Below are 26,436 nucleotides of genomic sequence, written 5' to 3'. Positions count from 1 at the left end.
AGTTCTGACGGACACACATGTGACTAGAGAGAACAACAGTGGTGGCAGCCAGAGACACGATACTTGCTGATGTCTAACACAAGTCACAAATTCCCTGCCACAATTTGAATGGATGGCACAGAACATCTTAATCCTAAAGCTATTTACACTGCAGTGTACTTCCAGAATGCTTTTTCTCCCCACATTGGTCCCAGCCCACGTATCCTTCTTATTCTTTCAAATCTCATCCTTTAACATCTGCATTTGCATAAACTTCAGAAATCCACTAAAGGCAGCACCTAACCTCTGTAAGACACAGTACTTCAACTGGGAATAGGTCAGAGATGCCAACAAAATGTGGTCACAGTGACGTGCTCCACATGCATAGAGCACAATACATCACACTAATTTCTGCCTACCTCTAAGCTGTCAAATCTTTCGGATTCCATGTTTCTTATACATCCAATGGCTAAAATTATCTCAGGCTGTCAGTATCTTTACCTGTTGGGTAAGAGGGCACCTCCTAATATGCTTCTATTAACAACTACTACAGTGATAAACTGTCTACCCATTAAAATTTCCTTGGTTCCTCCAAATATATTTTTATCCTTTTCTACCGAGATGTAGAATGCCAAACCCTACCTAAGAACACACATGATATTCTGAAGCAAAGGAAATTGCTACCTATCTACACCTGTAATACGGAACAGGAACATTTTACTGTGAAAATTGCATCTATTGCATTAGATCAGGTCAGCAATATGACCAATTTCTTCACAGTAAACATGGTGAATAGAAAATGAGCTTATGAAGCACATGATTAAAGCCACAAAACCTTAATTCCAGTGATATGTAAAATGTTGGGAAGTCTTGTCTCTATCTCAGGGAGTGAAACAGGAACACTCTACATGTTTTCTCCCACAACAAAACCTTAGACTAAACCTATGGCTTCAACACAAAATTTTAAGGTGATTAAGCTGATACCATAACAGATACCATCTGTGGCTTCAGGGCTGTTAAACAGAGACACATTGTTCAATGCCTCTGACTTCCCCTTACACTGAGACCATTCTCTCCTTTTCCATTAAAAAGGAGGAGCATTTTCTTAAACTTTCACAATGTTCAGGAACAAATTAATTTGTACTCTATATTGCAGTCTCTCTAGATTAGTTGGGAAGTGTATATATATAGTGAATACGAAACTTTCAGCACCATGGAAAACATCTCTCTGGTTATACTAGTATCAAAATCCTATTAATTTCTAATAAGCAGTTTTCCTCACTTATATTCCAGGGAAACAGGGTATATTTGTAATTGTACCGTTAATCCTTTCTTCATTATATGTCTCCTAAGAATTTGTCTTCATCAAACTGGTTTTCTGTCAGCACTCTTTATCCCATCACTTCTCTGTAATTCAAGTGGCATGCTCTCTATTACTATCTGACTTCTCCAATTTGAGACATCTTCCTTGACTTCTTCCAATTTTTCCCCCCCTTTTCTACTTAAGCTACTCTCAGTCTTTTTAATGGCTTTCATTTGAGTAGCTTTAGTATTTTAACACCATCCACATAGTCCTCAGCCTTTCGGCAACCTCAAACATTATTGATTGATCCCTTTTTTACTTAGCAGACAGTAGTAATAAGAGATGTCAATAGAAATTTCATGTGAGGATCAACATTGTGAAAGAGCCCTATCTGATTTGTAAGAAATCAGACTATCCACTAAAAGGTTCTAAAAAAGACCTACAAGAAGTACAAAAATTAGCAGGTACAAAAGGATCAGGCATGACCACTCATATGTTTGATCAATTATGGCTTGTAAAATGCCAGCTAACTAATAAAGGAATTTGTAGTTAGTAGATTTGGGGTTTTTTTAGCTGAAATTTCAGAAAGTTATTTCTGTGGGGTTTTTTTTCCAAGTCCAAGTTAAAAAAACCTAGCTTTTACCTCCTGGTCTCGCTCCTTAAGCTCAGTAGTGAAGAATGCAAGTCAGCTTTTTGTTTTGTAAAGTTCTGAGGGCGTTCTATATCTCTATACACAGCCTGAACAATAGGCATTTCAGGAAATCAACCTGTGCTCTTACAAATATTCAGAGATTGATACAGTCAAACCCCCCAGGTCAACAAAAACACCTCTATTGTTTGCCATGTCCTTCTTCAATCCAGATATCCCCTCCAGAGAGGGCTGGGATTTATCATTCTGTTCCTGTCTCAGAGGTGTGACTGCATCCAGTGAAAGGCACCAAATGTTACATAAAAGCATCTTTCAGTTCAAACCAGTAATGGGGAGGAAGAACCTTCTCTACCTTGCAGGTCAGCTTTGGTCAACTCAACTTTGTTAGCAAAAAAATAAAAAAAAAGAAACAAAAAAAAACAACCAAAAAAAGGCAAAAAAATTAAACAACAGGTTAGTATAGAGGCAGATAAACCAGGGTCACATCACTTTAAATAAATAAAAGCAATTAGTATAACCATCACAGCCAACGTGCATAATCAACACATGCAAGAATGACAACATAAGCAACAAGGACACAGAAGGACATGGCTACCTTAACCCAACCAAGTAACAGATAACAAAACCACATATAATAGAGGAAATGCATTTCATTCACACACACACAAGGTCAAAGAATTTACAGATAGTAGAAAGAGAAAGGAAAAAAAACCACCAGATTCTTAACGCCCATCTCAGCATTTACCAAATAAAGAGAGATTTTTGTCTCATTTGAGAAATACTTAGAATCCATTTAAGTAAAAAAAAAAAAATCTATTTGACTTTCAGCACATTAGTCAAGAATATTTGTCTTTTATTTCTACATCCAGGCTCTGGATTTGAACTTAAATCTTCCCTCTCTCATAAGAGCACAGATTGCCCTGGCTTTTTATTCAAAGTGGATTTATTGCCAGAAAACCATAGGGGACTGATAACTCTGAAAGACAACCACCTCTTTTTATCCCAAGAACTGAACTTGATGCTGGATGTAAAGTGACAGTAAAACCTTGCCCCCCTCACAAGATGTTGCCTGCTCATGGATTTCACCACGTCCTTAAGAAGACTTGCATCGACAGGCAAAGAGACAGCTCAGGCTTTAGACCCATACAATCTTTGTCAATTTCAGAGCAAATCAACAGAAACGATAGTAGTACAAGCTCACTCTTTCACCTAGGTGGGAATGATCTTGTTATCTGTGGTCAAATCATAGTCCACATGGCAAAAGAGAATCGTAAATCTACCAAGTCTGACTGACTGAAGATCCAAGTAGTTTCTGAAAATTGCAGAGCATAAAAAAGCAAAACAAACAATACCACTGATGCTCTTCCATTTAGGCACAGGATTACACTTTTTTTTTTTTTAAATGGAGTCCAGTTCACAAGGAAGCCACATAGATTTTTGATGTGTTATACCTTGATTCTAAGTTTTCTCTTTCGGCATGGAAAAAGCAGAGGACAAAGATGGGACTACAGGCAGCAGCTCCTGAATCCCTTGCCACTGAAGGTTACGTATTTTTATTATACAGCACAATGGGAACAACAAAACACCAAATCACTGACCTCATTGTTCTGAAGATGGGTATTTAAGAAGTGCATACTCACCTTTATGACCTTCTGTTCTTAAAAAGTTCTAATATCACAGCTGATATTGAAGAGAGATTGATAGCTCTCCCTTTCTCCCATCATCTCCTTTTACATTTACAACCCAATAAATTAGAACTGGCATGTACGGATGCCATTTTCTGTGATTCCTATGAAGTTTAACATTTTGAATCTTTGCTATTGTTTTACAGCTCACAAACAACTCAAGATGGCAATTAACTTTCCTTTTGAGCTAGACAGGTTTTTCTTCCCACTTCTGGAACTGCTCTACAACACAGAGCCATAAAATCCCCAGAGTTCTTTAAACAAAACGCAAAAGAAAGAGGGGAGGAGTGGAAAGAGGAGGAGATTGCATTTCTCCATGCATCATCTTTGACACATAGTCTAACAAAGTACTGTGTAACAAATAAGCACTTTTCCTAACTGCCCTGATCCTGGAGCTGGAGCAAAGCTTGTATTTGTTCCATAATTCCAGTAGCACTGTGACAATGGAAAGAAAAAAAAAAAAGCATAAAGGAGAGCTGTCAAACCATCATGGAGTAAATTAACACTCCTCTCCTCAATGGACAACCTTTGATTCCACAGAGAAAGTGAAGTATCACCAGATTTTAAGTTTCACTACTGAGCAGATGAAGGGTGAAATCCTTTCTGACATTATCCTGCTGTGAGATTTTAAGCATGAGATTAGATTTTCTTTTTTCCACATACTGTTTAGCATGCAAAATGCATTTCTGATTATCCAGCCTGTATGTGTCATTCATGCTTTTCATGCACCAGTGAATTCCAAAGGTTAACTATACTATTTCATAGAAAGTAGCACAAGATTATGATTTTACTCTAGGATCTGGAAAAAGATTAAATTAGGACAAAAAAGGTCCCAAAACATCTGGAACAGCATCAGACAGTTTAATAATAATCACTTTCCTTTGTGAGAAGCTGTTATCAGTGGAACAGGTGAGGAAAGGTGAAGAGGAGAGGAAGGAGTCATATCTCTAAAGCACATAGAAAACACCTTGTAGAAGAAATACAATGTTCTTTAACCATTGCCATTAGGTTGGTTTGGTTGGGGGCAGGATGGGGTGAACGTGAGTGTTTAGAACGTGCAGCTGAATTTCAGATAGCTCTAGTGTCCATGGTAAGCCACAGAAGAGTGTCCAAATAAAGGAAAGGAAAACACAGAAGATAAGGCAAATTAATAAAGAGGTTAAAAAGTACTCCAAATGTAGGAAGTACCCAGTAATATTTAGGGCAATGTCTTTAAACTCCACAAAAGGTTGGACATCTGCTTAACTTCTTCCAGGACCAGTGAGGAAAGAGCAGTGAGTCACTCAGACTTGTCTTTTGTGGATGGAATAAACTAATCCATTCATCTAGTAGTAAGACTAGGAATGAAGTGCTCAGCGAGAACAACTGCTTTTAGAATGAAATCAGTGTAGCAGCTATCATCTTGTCCAGCACATCGGTGATCGAGCAGGAGACTTCAAAAACTGAAGCCTTAAGTTTGTACAGCACACAAGGAAGCTGCATAATGCAAGAGGAAACTGACACTTCAGCTAACAAACAGGATAAAGTTACTTAGCTGTGCTATCCTAAACAAATCCCACCACAGATAACTTAAAGCAATTATAGAAATAAAATTGAGAGGCAATCAGATAAAGTAATTCTTGTCTTAGGTGTTGAACTGCCTTTTTTGGGTTTTTTTAGCATTAGTGTACACTATTAAACACCAGCCACTTTCAGTCTCAAGGATGCCTGCATTTCAGTTAATGACTCCTATATATGGCCTAAGAATGCCTTGGGATTCTCCAGGTCCTAAAGAAAACGCTGACACATAAATATCATTTATATTGAAAGTGCTTCCTGCTCCTGCTCAAATAGGAGCATTGCCTTACCCATCACTGGAACACAGCTATTTGTATAATGTGGTAGATTTGTGCTTTGGTGTACAGGAAGGCTGAGTTATGCTTGAGCACATAAAAGAAACAGCGTGTCCAAGGAAGTTCAATGGCTTGCTCAAACCAAATAGAAGGAGGTGGCAGTAGAACCAAGACAATAAAGAATATTATTTTCCTATTAAAACTTGTGAATCTGAATTGGTGGTACGGAATACAGTACTGAAATACATGAATAGAGATAACAAATGCAAACAGGATGCAATGATGTCACCTATTTGTAGTGGTACTGGTCTGTCTTAGGTGGGACAGTGCTGTCTGCTGACCTACACCTCACATTCTACTATTCTCCAGGCTTCCTTCCTCCCCACATCCTCTCAGTTCTGTCCTGAGATCAAACTGACAGTTTCAGAGAAAACAGCTGCCACCTTGTATCTCCTCTGCTTCTGAAAGCAAAGCCGTGACAAGAGACAAGCATTAGCAGAAATCTCTCTCATACCACATTTGGAAGACAAGATTCGTACGTGGGGATGGAATGGTATTTCTTTAAACATGCATGTTCTCATCATGTACATGGTCCCACTGCCCTTCATGATGAAATAAGAACATGGCCTGCAAATCAACACACAGCACAACTATTCACCCAAAAAGCCTGCAATTGTTTATTACAAACACGTTTAGACATCACAAGACAGCAAGAACTGCTTGGGACTTGAGCCCTTATAAAACATTATTAAGGCTGCACCCAAGACCACTTCATATGGAAACGAAACAAAGACTTAAATAAGGACCTAAAATGCCTAGAGCTTTTCTTGGAGAAAGGGGAGATAGGTGTGATGTTCAGTGGCAACTCTAAGAACAGACACCAGCAGGCAACAGTCAAGCTGTGAGATGAAGCCTTTGGGATTGCTGTGATTAAAAAACACAAATGAAACAGTTTTCTGGTGACCTAATTCTCAGGTTTTTACTAATTCTAAATATGTTGGCAAAGAAAATGGCTTGTCTTCAGCAGTTCCCTTGGTACTGAGCAGGGACCATTCAGGAATATAGCCACAGGTAGTGCTTTGCAAAATCAAGTTCTTCCAGTGGCAATGAGGGCCATCATTGACCTTACCACCCAGTTTTTTAGGTCTGTCTCCAACTTTGAATCTTTTTTGAAGGGCTTTAGAAGAGAGAGGGAGCTCACATTCCTGCCATTTCTAAGAGTGAACCAATCTCCACATTCAGGCAGCAGATGTGCTGGTACCAGATTGGCACACAAAGTGCCACACTACATGTTTTGGGAGTGGCACTGGCATTATGCAACTTCAGTAATAGGACACTAAATCAAACTGCACTGGGTACAGGAGAAGGGAACACCACAGCTCTAATAATGGTGCAGAGTCTCCTGGGAAAGCATCATGTCACTGTTCCTGAGCCACACACAGAAAAACAGGTTAGTCTAATGAGAGGTCCTCAGAAGAAGAGCTAGTAGAGATAACACGCAGGCTATATAGCCAACAGATGAAGTTAATTTTAAGAAAGAATTACCAGAAATCACTAATATTAAAGAACAGATTTAGTGCACTGAGGATAATCAGAAAAGACATTTTCAAAAAACTCCAGATGCATTTTTTCCCCTCAAACCTTGTAAACAACACAGAAAAGGTGCACTTCTCTTGGAATTTTGGCTCTGCCACAAATGGACAAAGTCGCAAGTTCTGCTACACTACACTGATTTCCACAAGGAACATTGTTAACAGACACTATTAAATACAGCAGAAAGACAGAAAAGAGAACAGCCTATAGCTGTGCAGCACTTAGCAATGCTGTGAAATTGGAGTTGACATTGAGTGAGTGCCTGTGATGGGACACAAAATTCTCACATACCAGAATATTATTGTGGGAGTGTGGAAGGAGGACTGAGGCACAGAAACTCCCTGCCATCTCCAGAACACCGCGAGACAAGGAAGGGATCAGATTTAATTGGACTGCCAATTTGGTGTATCATGAATACTCAAAAGATAGCACTTTCAATCCTAAGAAGGGTCAGTCTCAACAGGTGGCAAGGTTTCAACGTGATGTAACCTGTAATCTTGACACAGTAGGGAAAGACAATCAAGGACTAATTTCACTTTGTGAAGTCCTGTCTTGAAGTATCAGTTTGGGACATACATCATCTGAGCAAACATGCATACTAGACAACTTTACTGATAAAACTATCTTCCTCTAATGACTGGTAGCCAACACAGCAGACTGGTATTCAGTGAAACTAGAAATAATGGTGATTTTTCATTTAACCCAGCCAGCAAAACCTTGAAGTTTTTTGATGGTAAGTATCCCTAAGTGCTTTGAGAATTGATGTCATATGCATGTTACTGAGTCAGTGGTGCTGATGTCAATATTCTTTTAATTCATGGGAGCTTCGCAGAAACAGTAAATTATTTAAAAAAGCTTCAAGAAATCACTACTATTTACATGCTTCAAAAAAGTCACTCATCACATTTGTTTCTAAGCTAGCTAGAAATGAGAAACTACAGAAGAGAAATGTTTTCCCGACAGTAGAGACAATGCCCCTAGTGCTTTCATTGGAGGCCCATCTCCTCAAAAAGGAACTTCACGCTTCAGTTCCTTCTACCTTCCATTTCCCCGCACTTCTACTTGGTATTCAAAATATTTACTTCTGTGGATCCCCCAAAAAAGGACGCTGTGAAGCACAAGTGAATTGAAGGCTCAGAACCTCTTTCAAAGTATTTTAAGAGTACTCTAATTTTAATAAACCACTCTGAGAAAAATAAATAGTAGTCCATCCCAGTACCAACCTTTCCATTACTGGAGGTACCACCTTATAGGGGATGGAGTATGCAAGAGAACAGATGCTAAGCCACTTGCAGAAGCTAGCTATCCTTAAGCTTCATTTGGGAGCATTTGGAAGACATTAGTGTAGTGAAGGATGGCACAGTGAAAGCAAGCTCATGAAATGGACAGTAAGGTGGACAGTAGATACACAGCAGCAGCAATGAAGTAAGAGGGGAGTGCTTGAGAGGGGAGCTTCTCTGAAATCAATTATACCTTCACATCCACGCTCAATCTGCCCGCTGCGGTGCAGGGCGTCATTGATTAGATCAGGCAGACGCCCATTCAAGTCCACAGATGCTAGACAGCCCTGAAATCCATCACGTGAGGCCACTAGCTTTGGGAGGTTGCTATACATGCCTTGAGCTAGGCCAGCAATGTAGAGATCACCTAGAGGAGAAAGGGGTAAACATACAAGGAGAAGGAGATTACGTACCTATTAGAGTGGCTTCTCCCCCCAACATGAATATAACAAGCTGAACAGCTGCTCAGAAAAAGTTAAAAGCAAAGCAAGATCTTGGGCAAGAAGCTTCTGCCTCCTTTACAAAACAAACAAACAACCCACCAAAAACCCAACACCCACAAAAAACCAAAATACCCACAAAACCAAAAAACACCACCTGACCCTCCCCCCTAAAAAACCTAGTTGTAATTGCATCCTAACTAGGAAAAACTGTAGGATGACAATTTCTGAAAAAGCAAAATATGACAAAGTATTCTGCTACAGCAAGTTGCCAAACAGAGAAAGGGAAACACGAAATTTAAAGCCCAAATCAGCAAATTCCATGTTAATTGTTCTGTAACGCATGGTTCCTGCAAGCTTTCTCTTATTTACTGGTTGAGCCCTGCAAGAATAAAGGGGGAAACTGTCAGTCTTGTAGAGTTTACCTTTAAGATCCAGATTCTTGGCACCATTGATAACCTGAGTGACCACTTTAGTGTCCACCTTTAAGCTGTGTGTATTACTGTTATCTCTGGTGATGACAACATTGTGCCATTGGTTGTCATTAAGAGGACGATCACTGTTGCCTTTGATAACATTAGGTCCGTTTCCAAGGTCAAACACATAGTGTATATACCTGTAAACATAGCAAGAACTAGTTAAAATTGGGTGAGAACTCCAGCACTGCTGACCCTTATCCTAGCCAGAGTTGACAGAAGTCATAAAGTAACTTGCAGTAACTTGCAGAAGTCATAAAGCGAAATATCTCTGGGTTAGAAAGTTCTAGTAAGCCGAAATATTAGCCACTAATTTGAAAACATATAGTTGTTTCCTTTCCACCAAGAAAGTGTAAGGATTAGGATTTTGAGATGACATTTGGAGTAATTAGATTCTAACCATAAAGCATTCCTCTTTTTCACAAAGTTCTCACAGATCCACAAAAATCTGGTCTATGCATATAATTATTTTTTTAAAATTGGTAATATCAATAAACGTACTGGAGAGTAACACTAGATTTACTTATTTGGGGCATATATTCCCCAGATTCATTCTGAGTTTTGAATAACTCCCTTAAGAAGTTAATCAGGAAACTCATTCAAAAAAATATTGTACTAAAATTCACATGAGATCCAAGATGTATTCAAACAGCTGAAAAACAATTAGTAAAACTTTAGGCAAAAAATAAAGACCCTAACGAAGAGTGAAGTCTTGGGAGTGTTATCCTGAATTATTTATATAGTTCAAACACAGAAATCCACCTGAGGATAGAAGAGAAATATTCTACTTACAAAGGAAAAAAGGACAACAAAATTCAACTCTCAGCAGAGCACCAGGAGCTCGTTACTCTTGCTTTTTTTATTACTCAGTGTCCCACTTACAGAAATATGTGCAAAGTTAAAAGTGAAACAGATTGAACTACCGTTATCTTGAAATAAACAGGACTAGTAAACTGTATTTGTGGAAAACATATACTCATCTAGTCACAGCGGACAAGAGATCAAAATTTGTTCAGCTAACAAAGGATTTATTTTAATAAGCTATTGATCTTATGAAAAGAATATAATGACTCAAAAGCAAGCTGAGTTTGCTTTTCCTCAAGCATCACCAGCAGAAATACAAATTCAGCAGCCCATATGCTCTTTTTTTCCTTCAGTGGAGATTGCAGAAGACACAAGTCTGTTACAGGAAAAAAGATAAGAGGGGGAAGAGAGACTCAGAGACCTCAGCACACTTCCTCCTCCTCTGTGCTATTCTGCAAGGTTAACAGGACAAAATGTTAGCCTAACTAGATCCAAAGGACTCAAAACATTAATGTTTCACACTGTGAAACTGTCTTTCCCTCAGCCACATGGGGAAGTCAGTGATAAAATCAGGAGTCTTAAGCTTCAGCGTTTAAGTGCTTTGTCATATACCTCGGCAAATAGAAAACATGAGTATTAGGTGAATTTCTATTTATGCAAGCATTTTAAGCTTACCTTTAAGTAAGTTTATCTATAAATAAGCTGGTAGAATATAGCAGAAAGTCACTTACCCCTTGACTAGTTCAACTGCAATAAAGTCATTGCCGTCACCACTGTTAAAGAGGATGAAACCATCAGCTGAGGTGGTCTTGAACTGAAAGAAGAGGTGCATGGATGTATAAGCCTGCAAGGTAGCCAAGCTCAGGTAGCTGCTCTTGGTCTTGAACGTCACAGGGTCAGCTATAATGTTGCGGAGACCAAAGCGTGCCTTCAGCTCACAATAGTCAATGTCACCATTCTTGCACAGGTCAATGTAGAGCATCCCATTGAACATCAGGCTCTGGAGGTGGCCAATGAAGCTGGAGGGGATGACAGAGATGTACCGTTTCTCTGTCATGATCCCTGTCTCAATGTTGTGGAACTCCAAGCGGGTATGATCACCAACCATTGTACCTGAAGGACAGAAACAAGGAAGAACACACAGAAAGTCCAGGGATTAGTGACAGGTAATATGGAGCCATTCACCCTCTGGCTATTTCCAGGCTAATAGCCATACTAACTTAATCCTAGCTGATGACTGTTCAGCAGCTCGCATAAGAAAGAATGCACAAACTCTTGGTAGAGACACTTGAGTCTAGCAGTTGCCAAAACCTGGCAGAAGAGAGCAAACAGGACTAAAGGGCCATGGGCAGCAAGCTCTGTATTTTTCCCTGTGCTTCACAGACTTTCTTGTTTGCAAAGATGACTAGGTTTCTTCCTTAAAGCCTGCAGTGATCTATTTGATCCAACAGTCCACCTGCCAAACAACTCACATTTCTGAACCAACTCTTACAAGTGCCCTTCCTCAAAACACTTAATAAACATAAATTAATAGAAAAAGAGCAGAACAAGAAGTGAGAACAGTCATAAACCTGCTAATATTTATTCCATTGTTCTCTCCTGATACTATGGCTCTCGTTTTAAGAGCACAGCAGGAGGAAAACACACAAGAATGCAACAAGCAAAAAGCCCTCCATATATTTAAATCATCAACCTACCACTTGGGATATTTGTCAAATTGTGACAGACTTTAACCCCTCAATTAAAATATTCAAGTTATTCAAGTATACCAAATACGTCAGAGTACTCTTGAAGTGCATTTAAATGTTTCAGTAAGCATGCTAGGCATCAGTACAGACACAGAACCCACACAGACAGATGAAATACAACAGTATGCTAAAAGACTAGTTTGAGTACAAAGACAAGTTGGGCAACATCAGAATGAAAACCATTACAAACCACCTTATTTTAGTCCTCTATAATTTTTCATTAAGATAGCTTTAACTATTTGGACACACAAGCAAGTATCCTTTCCATACAGGCCTTGTGTCATTTACTATACAACAGGAATAATATTAAATTCATGAATTATTCAACATTTGTTTTCTCAGCATTCAATGTACAACCATTATTCAAACTCTGCTACAAACGTTCTGTCATGTTTTCTCTCATGACATTTTCTGCAGCGTTGTATTGAGTTTACATGGCGAGGAGCTGGCTGCAGGGGGGCTGCAGGGCAGCCCGTGTGAGGAGAGGCCAGGGCTGCCCTGTGCCGGACACAGCCGGTTCTGGCCAGCTCCAATGGACCCACCACAGAGCATAGCTAAGCCCCACAGCCAAGGTGGTGACAATAAATTAAATTAGTTTTCTCCGAGTTTTGTCCATGACAGTAACTGATAAGTGATTTCCCTATCTTTATCTTGAACCATGAGCCTTCTCATCCTATTTCCTCCCCTGTCCTATCGAGGGGAGGGAGTAAGAGAGCAGCTGGGTGGGGATCTGGCAGCCAACCACGGTCAACCCGCCAGTTCAGCAGCACAGTGTGCAAATTGTCTTCAAATATTCACTTCATCTTCTACCACTCTGGGAAGATTAAGGAATATTACGTTCAATTTTATACACACAAAGCTGAGGAACAGACAGATCAACATATAAATAATTTTGGATCTAAAAAAATAAATATTTAGCATCCATTTTAGTGGAACATGTAACAACTTTGGACCGCTCACTGGTTTTGAGGCTCAGCACTTCTAGAAATAAGATCCTGTATTAGGTTTGTGTGGCAAGGTTTTGGTAGCAGGGGGAGCTACAAGGGTGGCCTCTGCGAGAAGCTGCTAGAAGCTTCCCCCATGTCTGACAGAGCCAATGCCGCTGACTCCACGACGGACCCTGCTGCTGGCCAAGGCCAACGCCAAGCCCATCTGTGACGGTGGTAGCACCTCTGGGATAACAGAGTTAAGAAGGGAAAAAACCTGCTGCATGACAGCAGCCAGCAGAGAGGAGTGAGGAGATGTGAGAGGAACAATTCTGCAGACACCCAGGTCAGAGACGAAGAGAGGGAGGAAGTGCTCAAGGTGTCGGAGCAGAGATTTCCCTGCAGCCTGGGGAGAAGACCATGGTGACGCAGGCTGTCCCCCTGCAGCCCATGGAGGACCCCAGGCCAGAGCAGGTGTACGCCCGAAGGAGGCTGTGACCCCATGGGAAGCTCACGCTGGAGCAGGTTTGCTGGCAGGACTTGTGACCCTGTGAGGGACCCACGCTGGAACAGTATATTCCTGAAGAGCTGCACCCCATGGAAGGGACCCACGCTGGAGCAGTTTGTGAAGAACTGCAGCCAGTGGGAAGGACTCACATTGGAGAAGTTCATGGAGAACAGTCTTCTGTGAGAGGGACCCCACGCTGGAGCAGGGGGAGGCCTCCTCACACTCTTCCCCTGAGGAGGAAGGAGCGGCAGAAACAACACGTGGTGAACTGATCACAACCCCCATTCCCCATCCCCCTGTGCTGCTGGGGGTGAAGAGGTAGAGAAATCGAGAGTAAAGTTAAGCCCAGGAAGAAGGGAAGGGTGGGGGAAGGTGTTTTTAAGATTCGCTTTTATTTCTCATTATCCTATGCTGATTTGATTAGTAATAAATTAATTTTCCCCGAGTCGAGTTTGCTTTGTCCGTGACAATAATTGCCGAGTGATCTCTCCCTGTCCTTATCTCAGCCTGTGAACCTTTTGTTATATTTTCTCTCCTGTCCAGTTGAGGAAGGGAGTGATAGAGCGATTTTGGGGAGCACCTGGCCTCCAGCCAGGGTCAACCCACCACTGATGTACAATCCCAAATGAGTATCTCCCAAAAGGACAGGTACAATTAGTGATCAACTGTGAAAGATCTGAATTCAAGTGACTTATCCAGCTTTCCATAGGAACTCTAAAATAGAAGTCAGGTCCTCTGGGTTGTATTCATATGCCTTACGCAGAGTTCCCTTTACCCTTTTTTACCATGCTGTCTCATTCACTATAGACGTTTCAAAGAGGACCTTAAAAACAAGCACCTCCTTTAATACAAAGGCCTGTGTCAACCCATTTGCTGTATTGTCCTTTCTTAATGTAAGCAGGGAATCAAAGCTCCTGTGGAGAAAGGACAGCAGCAAATATGAAATTAGACAATATCAAAATGCATACAAACACAGATCTATCTACTTTCAACTTTTCCTTACTTTTTTCTGTTTCTTTACTTAACCTTGTAGTATGTTGCTAATATAATTACTGCACAGGTAAAGTCCTTCATTTTAGGTGGTTTTCCAAAGAAAACAGCCACATTATCTGTTAGTCTCTCTGCCTCCAATAACATCTTAACATGCTGATCAAATTCAATCAGGTTGTAAAGAACAGAAGGGTCAAAATATTTAAATTCATGCTAGTTTTGTGGAAAATTGACACTTGGATAAAGACCTGAATAAATATTTCCAGTGTGCTAGAAACAGAAAATTTAGCAATAATATCCTGCTTGACTGCATCTGCTGGTCAGTTAGCATATATACACAATTCTTGGCTAGACACTGCAAGAGGTATTTCTGAGTCACTGGAATTATATCTGGGAGTCACACCGATCACCATACCTGAGTCCAGGACAAACTCCTCATAATTCCCCCAGGTCATATCAACTGGGACTTACAAGCTTTCTCATATTCTGTGCTATGTCCAGAAATCTCATAGCATTTCTTACCTAAACAGTTCCCAGGTGTTAAACAACCAAAAAAAAAAAAAAAGATTTATTGATAGGCCTTTGAAGACTTTTCCTACTATTTGCAACATATTCTTTTCTCTGTTGGGGACAGAATGAAAGCTGAAAACATAAGACACTTGGATGATACATCCTGGCTTGTGGGGTATAAAGAGTCAGATTAAATGAACTGATGGTCTCTTTCTTGCTTAGGTCCTCTTGAAACACTGGAATATTCCTAACCCACCTCTCATGATCACGTACCAAGTACAATTTTTCAGTTTATACTTTGTCCAAATGTGATCAAGTTTTTGCAAAGACAGCAAACAAGCACAGTTGTTACTAGAAAAAAGTGTTTTCAAGTATCTATTCCAAATACAAAGAGAAAATATTATGCAAAACAATTTATGGTTTTCGCTTACTCCCTATTTTAGCAGTAGATCTAAATTTAAAGACAATTATACAAATACCATTCACATGGAAAGCTTCAACCCAAGCAGATACAGCTGGACAAACTTACAAGCAGCTGAAGAGAGTCACATATTTCTGACTATTGAGAAATTCAAGAGTCAGTACTGATGCAAACATTTTTAAACCCTGAAACAGTTCTTTAACAGAAATAATATTTTAGTCTTAAAAATGCCAGTTCACAGGAACTGATGCTGTATATGGGGAAGTTTCTTTAGACAAACCATCTCACTTCCACTACTGTGATTGTTAGAGGCTGTTTCAGTTTTAGTGTTAGCAAATGAAAACTTCTGATTTTTCCAAACCAGAAGATTTGTATTTTCTTAAAAATAAAACAAAACACTTTTTAAAAAAAAATCCTGCTTCTTTACTTCAAAACATTAGAAAAATAAAGGGTAGAGATGTCAAGAACCAAGAGCAAGAAAACTCCTCTCCTTAGCTCTTCTATTCTTAGATAAATGCAAAGTTGCTGTTCCAGGAGTAGGAAAGAAAAGTCAGGCCTGTGAAATCTGGAGTACACTAGGACAGGGAACTCAAATATAGGGGGCATTACAAAAGGAGAGAGTGAGGTTGGAAGACGTGAACTCAGAATTGTAGAAAAGGTGAAAAATGAGAAAACTGGGACTGGCTTAAGAGAAATAGGACAGTGATAGCAGTGGTAGTGCAGAAAGCTAGGAGCAGTTCAGTGAAGAGCTGAAAAGGACATGACAGTACAAGACCAGAATCAGGGCAGAGTTGCATTTTCTTAAGAAATCATGGAGTGAAATCCAGTATTTTCTGATCTCGTTAGCTGTCAGCCTCACATGCAGAGTTCTCCTCTAATTCCTCCACTGTGCTCTGTAGAGAGTGTTGTAACTACTACAGCAATCAGCAGCTCTTTAATTCAAGAGGTAGCAGACAGAAAAAATTCCAGCCTCCACTGCAGGATTTGGGTGCTAGCAAGATGATGTAGGGAGGAATATGACTGCTATATTTGTGTCTCATTTATCACTGAACTTGAAGCGGGGGGGAATGTGGGAGGAGGGTTTTGCGCTTAAGCAGCAAAATGCTGTCCAGAGGAACTGGATTCTGTCTCTCCCCTTAGATGTCCTGCAGGAAGCCAAATCAGTCATGTCATTACAAAATTTTCACAGGTGGTCATTAATTGTCTAGACCAAATTCTCTAAGTAGCAAGGTTGAGCTAATTTACAGGATCCAATTTACAGACATGCTGAATATTTGTACATGCAAACGATTGAAAAATCATGCCAAATTGGTACCAAATACATCCAACTTTAATCTGATGCCTTTTTTCAAAACCTGTAAAATTGGAAAAAAAGACACCTCCTTACTTCATATAAAATATACATGGGAATAAATCCAGTTACAGCTTCTTAGTTCTGTATAAACATATTGATGAGTAGTACACAACACACACAAAAAACACCCAAAAAACCCCAACAGCTCTAGACCAAAATTTAGTTGACATATATTGTTCCAAACAAGCAATAAGAAAAGTGGTGGCAATCAAATAGGCTGTTTATTTTTACTGGAGGCCCAATTTAGACTTCTGATCTATGCCTAAAGACAGCAAGAATCCTGTGGAAAAATCTATGTGACCACATCATTGACGACTATATCATCTGCCCAAGGAAGTGGGATGTAGATTGCACAGAAAATCTTAACTCTGGCTTTTCTGACTTTTGACTTCGCCATGATAGCATTATTTTAACAGATATTTTTAGCTGTAATGCATCTTTAATTATGTAATTCATATACATGTACATATGCACATCCTATTTTAGTATAGGATTGTATCATTATTATTTATAAACTCAGTTCCATGAAAAAGAGCCTTCAAAAAAACAGATGGCTTTTCAGGGATTGAGTTGGTAATGCAGAGAGTGCCATCTCATGGTGCTCGCTAAAAAAGCATATCCAGAAGAATCGTTCTCTAAATGCAGAAGTGAACAGGATAAAATGTTTTCCAGCATGTTTCACTAATTCAAAAAGTTCCCTCTTAAATAAAATTTCATTTTCCTACAAGCTGATGTTGACTAAGCCTCCGTCAATTCCAACAAGGAGAGGGAAAGATTCTTCTTTCATATTTTTCTGATTCTGTCTTGCAAATTCTCAGCCTATACAGCACAGCATATATTTACTTCAGAGGGAAAATATATATCTAGTAATTTTCCTGCAAACCCACTACTTTGGGTTTATTTCAAAATCCTGACTCACAACTTTGCAAATAATCCAATTACCACATAACTTAAAATTAATGGTATTCACACGGTAGAAAAGAACTTTTTGCAGAGATAGGATAGAGCATTCTGGGACTGCCTATGGCAGCCGTTCCTTCTAGTTGCCTTCTGAGTAGCTTCTACTCAGAAGAGAGGATGTCAGCATTTGGTGAAACAGTATGGGTCACAACTACATGAACATACCCATATCAGTGTTGCATCCAGGGTTACCTTTCTTTGTGATTCTATTATCAGACTTCAGACTGCTGGTGTTTTCCTCAAAAATCCAGTCCCTGCAGCTATGAGAATTTTAGACTTTCAAAAAAAGAAAAATAAGTTTCTGGCTCTTGCAGCTGCGGGGAAATGGACAAGAAAAGTATCCCCTCTAAAATTTTGTAATGAAAAGAAAAAAAAAACCAACCCATCGAACAATCTAAAGTACCTTGGTCATTTCAATGCAGATCTCATTACTTGGGAGACACCAGCTTTCTTGAGTGATTGATCTCTCCCTGCCCCCAACTACATTTCTCTACAGAAAGAAGCAGGAGCTCAAAAAGCTGCCAGGAAATGCAGGAAAGAAAAGAAAAAAAAAAAGACTGACACGCTTTATACATTATAGGATATGATACACTCTGGTGAGTTAGGGTCCTCCCTAACCTCTAAAACAAAGTTGGGAACAAACTTCTCTATTTGCTTTTTCTTCTGGATGGCTCTGAGCCATGAGCACAGGAGCTTGGGGAAAAAAAAAACCAAAAACCCAAACAACCAACCCACCAGCAGAGACAGAAATTCGTATTCTCTAACCCATCTATCAAATGCAGTTTTACCATCTAGGAAAAGTTTGTGCAGACAAAAGGTCTAGAGAGCCTTGGTTTTGATTCCACAGCTTTGGAAACCACCACATTTGCAGCTCAGGAATGAGGTATACTCAGTGTACCCCAAACAGAGCCTGGCACAAGAGAGCTACTAGCACCTCTGCATTCTTCGGAATGCACAAGCTCATCTATCCCCTAATCCCACCTCTCATATTGTTATAGTTATCACAGAAGTTTCTGGTGCTGGCTAAGAACAGTCTATCAAAAATGAACGTTAGTTTTCAACATAGCAACATTAAATATACAAGTAACAACAGGAAGGGGGCAGGGGAATAACAGGAAGAATGGGTGTAATGGCAAAGAAGAGACTGGGAACAGAGATACAAAGATATTGACAGAAAATACTCATGCATCACACTTACCCTCAGCAACATCATCATCCACCATCAGCTTGAGGCTCTTTCCTCGCCGAACTACCCGGACAGTGTGCCACTCATTGTCATTGAGTTTCTGCCCAGCATAAAGAGTTTCAGGTCCCTTGCCTGGGGATGGTGATAGGTACAACAGTTAAAGCCAGACCCCCGATTAGTTTAGTATTTGCTCAATGGTAAAAGTCACCAAAATCAACCTGGTGTGAAACAGACTAGTAGATTGTGTAGGTGTATTATGACCTGTAATCAATCCTCACACCTACACCTTCCCAGCTCAGAAGGAAGTCAGGGTCACAAATTCTTCCACTCAGCAAAGTGCCCTCCTCCGCAGAGCCCAGAGGTCACGTGCATTTAAAACTGGGGTAGACATCTCTCTTGGGCTAGGGTATTCATTTCCAAACGTCACATTGTACAGAGCACTACAGCATCAGAAAAACAAGCTGGTGACAGAAATGTCTCAAGACTGGAGCCATTACAGAATTTTGCTCTCCTGGATTTATAACATTGGGATTCTTTTCAAAGTTAATCACATAGGTCTCAACGCTTCTGTGTCAAACACCAGGCTGGTTTCAGTCTTTCAGTCTCGAAAAAAAAAACCAACCAAAAAAACCCGCAAAATAAAACCCAAACAAAACACCCCCCACAAAACCTCAAATTCTATCCCCTAAAAAAATAATTTTATTTTCTTTTTTTAAATAATTTAAAACCACAGAAAGACCACCACTCACCAACCTGGCTGATTGCTCTAAGGTTCTTTGGCAAAGCAGCCTTGCTATGAGGTGTTTACTTCACCCCCTGAATTATAGGCCAAAAGGGAAAGAGGAGCCCTTTCTTCTCCAAAAGGATAAAACCACAGTTGCCCTTGCAAACAATGCTCCTGGGAAAATAACATTAGTGCTACCCATATTTGTCCAGTTTTGCTGCTCACCCATCACAGTTGACAGTCAATTACTTAAAACTTTAATTGTTCAGATTACAGGACTGGAACCCCTCACTCATGTCAAATGGTTAAGTGAAATTGAATAGTGGTGTGCGCTAAATTAAAAGCATCTATGCTCATTTCAGCATAGTACTAGAGCAGGTTTTGACATAGGTATATAAAAGAAATGCACAATGAGGACAGCTGAACTTGTTGCACATCAGGTCTGGGCCCACTGCCCAAACTGGCCAAAGGGGAACCCAAGAAAGCAAGTCACGCTAACATGTTAAAATGTTAGTCCAGGACCGGGACAACAAGAGGCACTGCCACAGCTCACCTTACTGCATTTGTAAAATTAATGTCAGATATGCAGATTATTTCTCTATATTTGTTCAACGCAAGAAAATCAATATTTTTATTCAGATAGCCCATGAACAGCATTTATTTTGACCAGTTTTCAATGGACTGGTTACATAACGCAGAATAAAATGTACACATCTTCAAGCGAAACTCTGGATGAGAGGATACACCCACTCTGATCTGTGTCATGGTGTGGACTAACAAGAGTAACATATTCCATAGCGAGACAGAATTGAAGGAAGGGGTAGGAAAAATACCTAGGATATGTCCACAGTATGCACACTGCCTAATTAGCAATGTTACTGTAACTGTTTCTTACTGAGGGGGAACATGGGCAAAGAAGGTGGTATCTCATTCAGCTAGGGTATAACGTGTAGTAGGGAAATCCTATGGAAAGACACCAAAGAAACATGAATATGTTGTTATTCTCCTTAAAGGATCCTGCAGTTCACATAAACTCCTTTTTTTTGTTAAATACCCTTTCAGATAAAGCCCATTGCTAGTCAATTTTACCATCCAGCAAAAGGAAAAAAATGTTTTTCTACAGTGACCTGAAAAATAATAGAGTCATTCTTCGATTAAAAGGACAAGGAGTTATATATTGCAGTTACAGAGAATATGTCCCTAACAGGAGAAATCTGTAACCTCTGCAGTTCTTCACCCATGTGCCAAAGTCACACTATACCACAAATGGAAATCCAACTGTACAAGGCAGCTAGATCACAGCTAGAAAGCTTAAGTTCTCTGGAACCAGACAAGCAAGACTATTTAATAGAGCCCAAGAAAGTTATACTAGATTTACATCAATAAGTACATTTTATCCCAGAACACATATCACAAAATGACGTCGCTGGATGGCCAACAAAATGATTGCCTACATCAAAATATACTGCATCAGTTACTATAGTTCCAACCAGCCACTTCCCAGGTAGGAAAATAAAGGAGTTCATCTGGATCTGTGTGTTTTTATAATGTCACCTGAAAGCATGGGGGGAGGGAGGGTGGGGAAAGGAGGTAGCAAATACTTTAAAAAAAAACAAAACAAAACAAAACACTTTTCCATAGGTCTAGAGCTATGGAGGGCTCAGCCAAGAGAAATAGTCAGGTGTGCTGACTTTGCCCAGCTGACGATACACCACTTTATGCAGCAGCTCTGTGTTCAACATAGTTGAGGAACTCCAAGTTGCTGACCTTCTAGTTCCCACTTTTCAACCCTAACCTGACAAAAGAGGGGTCAGCCAAAGCGAGCTATTTTGGCTTGTCATTGCTGTCTTGATGCCCACTGTAACACTTTCAAAACAAAACTGTGACACCAAGAGAAGTGACTAATCCACAAATAAATTAGTAGAAAGTTTCAGCTTTCCAACATTTTTCCAGATGAACAAGGTTGTCTATAAATGAGATTGCTATTTACAAGTAACTCGTTAATAGTTTGGGCTGATAGATTTTAAAATTAAGCACTGTGGATGTTACCTAAGTCCATATCTTGATCAGCCAATTCAGTATTTTATCAGTAGGAAAAAAAATCAGGAGTATTTAATACTTTTGTTCACTCTCAAGCCTCCAAGTTGCATGCAACAATGGGCATTGGCTTCTTTTGGTAGGGTTACTCAAATAACACTGCATACAAAAATTCAATACATGAGCATGCAGATAAGTTTTTCAAATCAGACATATTTGAGTTTAAAAAAAAGGTAACATTAAAACCACCATTATTTTACTCTATTTAAATTGTTTTCTTTTCAAATGCTTTCGAGAAAAATACGCAGCAGGTAAGTTGACCTGAAAAGCAGCAAAATCGTGTCCCCTTTTTCATTTACACACTGTCAGTTGAATTGCTGCTCCCTGTGTAAGCTCCCACTGAATTCCAAGTGGTTCCAGGAACTCCCACATCTGGATGCTAAACTTCGTTTCATTGAGCATGATTACTACATGTACTGTTACTATATAGACATTTGTGTGATCAATTTTCAAAAAGACAACTTGAAGATTCCTAATCCAACAGTTGCAGATACTGGGGAGAATAGAAAGAAAATGGGCAACACGTAGCAAAAGGATAATGCTCTCCCTAAGTACCATCTCCTACCAAGTAAGGCATTTTGGTAGTCTTACAGCTAAACACAGAGAACAAAGTGTTTAGACCAAAGTTGGTGGGGTTTTTGTCTTTTTGTAGGGTTTTTTTTTCCTCCTTTCAAGCTATCTGCACCTACAACACCCTTCAACTAGGATAACTCAGATGTAGGAGGAAGCAAAGCAGAAGGTTAGCTGGACAGAGAAAAAAAGTCAAAGATTTATACCTTCCCTTTGCGTGACAGTTTTTTTAATGATAAAAGACAAAGACAAGGAACTCTTGCAGCAATGTTACAAGATGGATCCCTGGACACACTCTATTTATAGTTTTGATATATTTGATATAGTTTTGATGAGATGGCAGTTGGGCATGAGGTGATTTTTGCAATTTATTTGATTTTTGAGTGAGAAGAGTAAGAGACAATATAACAAGGAAGAGAATAAGTTTCTACTGTAGCAATAACTTACTAGTTAAGCTGCCAGAGCATGAGTCCTGTTGGTGTCTCTGGCCTTCTTGGTCATTCTATCCCCCTTCCTAATGTCCTCTAAAGAACTGTATATCATACAAAATTGATCACTATCATTTTCAAACTATCTCTCATTTTCAAACTTAAATGAGGCAGACTAGGACGTATTCCTTTGGTGCTTGCAGTAGCAAACACTACTTAATGAGAAGCAAAATATCTCTCTGGGGCATCCCCACATTCTGGACATTAGTCAAGCTGCAGTTCAGGCTTCTTGAGCAAATATTACTTGAGTCAGCTGCAGCGACGACTCCTCATGCTCTCATGAATCCTTTGACACCTACTCAAAACTTCTGTGCATATTGTTCATAAAACACAACAAGTATATGCTTTCAAACATGGAAGAACTTCATCCAATCTGCCCAGTATGTCTCAATCATTATCTGTATATGAAAGATGCACTGCTGCTAATTAATAGCTTGGCCCAAATAGACTATATAAAAGTGCCAAGAATAGACGAATCAAAAAGTAGTTCATGCCTTCTGAAAATGCCAAGTTGTTTTCCATCTGGCCCCCAAGAACTCACTCATTTAGAACAAGCAACTGGTCAGAAGGACAGTTAAAAACAATAGCTCTAAAAATACCAGCTGTTATCCACCCTCGGTGGTTAACGACACACAGGATTTCCCTCCTATGAAAGGCAAAGGAGAAAGAGGGTTAATCCCCTCACCAGTTCCTCACAGGTGGATCAAAAAGTATGCCTTTACCCTTGGTGCAGGCTGTCATTATCTGATCCATTTGTATGATTAAAATGACCTTCATGACAATAGGCTATCTTCATTATTGCATATCTTATCCAACACTACAGAAGAGGTCAAACATTCAAGTCTACAGAACAGCAGAAGAGATGACCAGAAAGGACATTGGCAGATTGATGAGAATGGGAAAGGCTCTTCCTCATTACAATTACAACAATAAATAATTCTACAGTGATACACTAATGCTTTTTAGAGAAGACCCTCAGTAACAATAAGAAGGTTTTATCTGCTTTTTTCTTTGTAATTAAAATGCTCAGCTGTCATCTCAGCTTTATTCAGTGGTAAGATGCATTAGCATGTCTGTTTTATACAGGGCAAAATCCCTCAGGAATGCCAACAGCATCCCAAAGCAGGGAGGGGCTGGGAAGGTTCTTTGCCACCCTCCCCTCCTTTTTTTTTTTTTGGGGGGGGGGGGGGGGAAGCATTGATTGTTTTTACTTATGCTTTTACAAAATGACCAGGGAAGTTGTGATTCACTGTGAAAAACCTATGTGCACAGATTTGTGAAACATGAGAATGAATCATGAGACAAGTTGGACAGATTCTCTCAAAGCTTACAAGAAATTGATCTACCCTATTTAGACATGATTCAGCAACTCCCTGAAGAATATTCAGATGTAACTAGTACAACCGCAGGGTGGGATTCTTCAGTGTAACCCCAACAGCGTGGCCCAGAGGAGGAAGGTTATGAAACCAATGCCCCACCTGTTTCTCATCATCAATGATATTAATAGTGCTTTGGAAGATAATTGTCTTATACATACAGACTATGTATTTAGTAATATACATGAAATAATTATGCATAGTTATGCAATATGGCACATTTTATGTAGCTGTTACCATATTAAACACAGAATTCTCTTTTCCATGTATTGTCTTTTCAAAAGGTAGACAAAAGATATTCTAGGTCCAAAGATATTCAGCCACAATTTCTACAGGCAGATTTGAAGAAAGTAGAGGAGGAGGGGGAAGGGGGAAGAAATAGGTTTAAGGATAAAGACGCTGCCAGTTATTCACACACCTTTATGGCTTCCTGATATGTAGCAAGTTCCTACAAAGGATAGGGTGAATATCAAAAAGTGAGCATGAGTCAGAAGCAGAGCTGGCAATTGCTCTGAAAACCTTCAATAGCTTTTGGACTTCCTTGAATATAGGTCAGTAGTGTAAGTTTTGTTGGGTGTTTTCAGGCAGCATTAGCATGGACAAAGTGTTTAGGAATGTTTTTTTCTTAACCGGGATTCACTGTCCCACTCCAGGAGCATTGTTAATCACTAAGAAACAACTGGCACCACCCCAAACTCTCAGTACATTGCAGATGTTTATGCAGATATCCCAGTCAAATCAACACATTCGCATACATAAACTCTTGTTTTGCTCATATACAGGTTTTAGAATCCCCCTTTTCAAGAAAACGTTAGCTGCCAAGTAGGAATAAGCAGTTGCACTTCCCTACAGATAGTCAATACCTTTATTGGGGACCTTACCTGCACCAACCTTTCCGTTTCCTCAAGGAACAGGATCACCTCCATGTACTACCCCATGTTAACCAAAACGTAACATACACTTACGAAACAAATGCTTTTAGCAGAGCTTACAGGAAAGTTATGTTTACAGCTTTACAGAGTAGCTTCATTGGGAAATCAATAAAGTTGAGCATGATTTATACCAGCCTACCCAGAAGCAAAGTTTAATTATTTACATTTGTACAGCAATAAAAAGCACATACACAAAATCCTTTAAATACCCACAGAATCAATTAGCCTCACAAGTGCAAACAAGAATCCCCCCCCAACAGCCAAGCTAGTCAAGTGCATGGAATTAACTCAGCAAATAAATGAGAAGTAGCAAGACCACCCTACTAGTTCTCTCAGAAACATGCCCCAGTCTCCTTATAAACTTCACAAAAAATAAGCTAAACTGGATTTAACTATTTGGATACAATCTATTTTAAAATGCTTTTACAAAAAAAAAAGCAGCCCTTATTTAAGAAGAAAAATTGTTCTTGGCTTTTGTTATAAGTACACGTAGCACCATATTGAACGACTGTTGCTTTCATTTACAGACACCTTATCCAATAGCTGTATTAAGGCACAACATGGATTCAGGCACCATTCAATGTGATTGCAGCTTGTTCATCAGGCTTTTAAACAAGACTTAGTGCAGAAATTATGTTGTGTTTCTTTTACTTGATGTGAATATAATTTGTGATGTGAACAAAAAAGGAGACATTTGATTGCATATATGGTACAGATCACTCCTGGCATGAATTGCGCTTGTGTCTAGGTTTTTCCAGCAAGGGCAGCGGGTTATTCTCCTTATTTGCCTCAATTTTACTGTTGCTGAATTTTAACACTTTTAGAGACTCCATAACTGCTGCATATCACTACAGCAGAATAATTTTTAACAGACATCAGGAAAACATTTGTGTTAACAGAAAATTGATCCCGCCCTAAAAGCATTTAAATAGGAGATTACAATCCAACTGAAGGATTTTTCAGTTCTTCCAATGAAAATTTTATTCTCACTTAGAAAATGTTCAAAATGTTTCCATTTCAAGCTAAATGAAAAAGTTTTCAGCATTTAAAAATAAAATTAAGTTTTCTATTATCTATTAAAGATATTATTCATTTTTAATGGTAATAGATGGTTTCTCATTTTTATTGAGGGAGCTATTTCCACTTTTAAGGAAAGGGATTTCACAGCCAGCAGGGAGGTCAAAAAAACCCCAAAAAAACATGGAAGTATAAAAAACAAATCAAGTCCTCACACTTTTAAAATTAAGATTTACAACAGGTTAGTTTAATTAACTTCAAAGTGTTTTCAGTCAGACTGGCTCTACCTTTGTTTTTAGGTAGGGCTGGCATATGAAACACTTCACGCTGGTCAGAACACCATATACTTCTGTTCCTGACAGACCGGTGCAATGAAAGTTTTAGTGTATGTATAAAGAACTCTAAAGCCGCTATATTGTGACTCATCTACAATTTTCCTAAGGAAATATTTGTACACACTAGATTTTCAGAGCTCAAGAGAGCTATTAGTGTAAGCTAGGCAGCAAGGCAATCACAGGAGCAGTTTCTACCACAGGGACTACAGAGAGCAGCCACTAGAGGGAAACCACCACATGCACTAAAGCTGCT

At 39.4% G+C, this 26,436-nt stretch overlaps 1 protein-coding gene across 2 annotated transcripts in view; it reads right to left on the bottom strand.

Moving 5' to 3' along the window:
• Positions 1-26,436, bottom strand: part of NRXN3 (neurexin 3) — a 1,025,935-nt gene that overhangs the window by 554,851 nt on the left and 444,648 nt on the right. For both annotated transcript variants that reach the window (XM_054826970.1, XM_054826962.1), the window contains 4 exons: positions 18,657-18,776; positions 10,773-11,154; positions 9,187-9,377; positions 8,515-8,688 (listed from right to left, as the gene is read on the bottom strand). In XM_054826970.1, the coding sequence (XP_054682945.1) occupies positions 8,515-8,688; positions 9,187-9,377; positions 10,773-11,154; positions 18,657-18,776 (867 nt within the window). The remainder of the gene's footprint in view (positions 1-8,514; positions 8,689-9,186; positions 9,378-10,772; positions 11,155-18,656; positions 18,777-26,436) is intronic.

This window comes from Grus americana, chromosome 5, assembly GCF_028858705.1.
Source record: "Grus americana isolate bGruAme1 chromosome 5, bGruAme1.mat, whole genome shotgun sequence".
Lineage (NCBI taxonomy): Eukaryota > Metazoa > Chordata > Aves > Gruiformes > Gruidae > Grus > Grus americana.
This window is presented reverse-complemented; position numbering and strand designations above follow the sequence as displayed.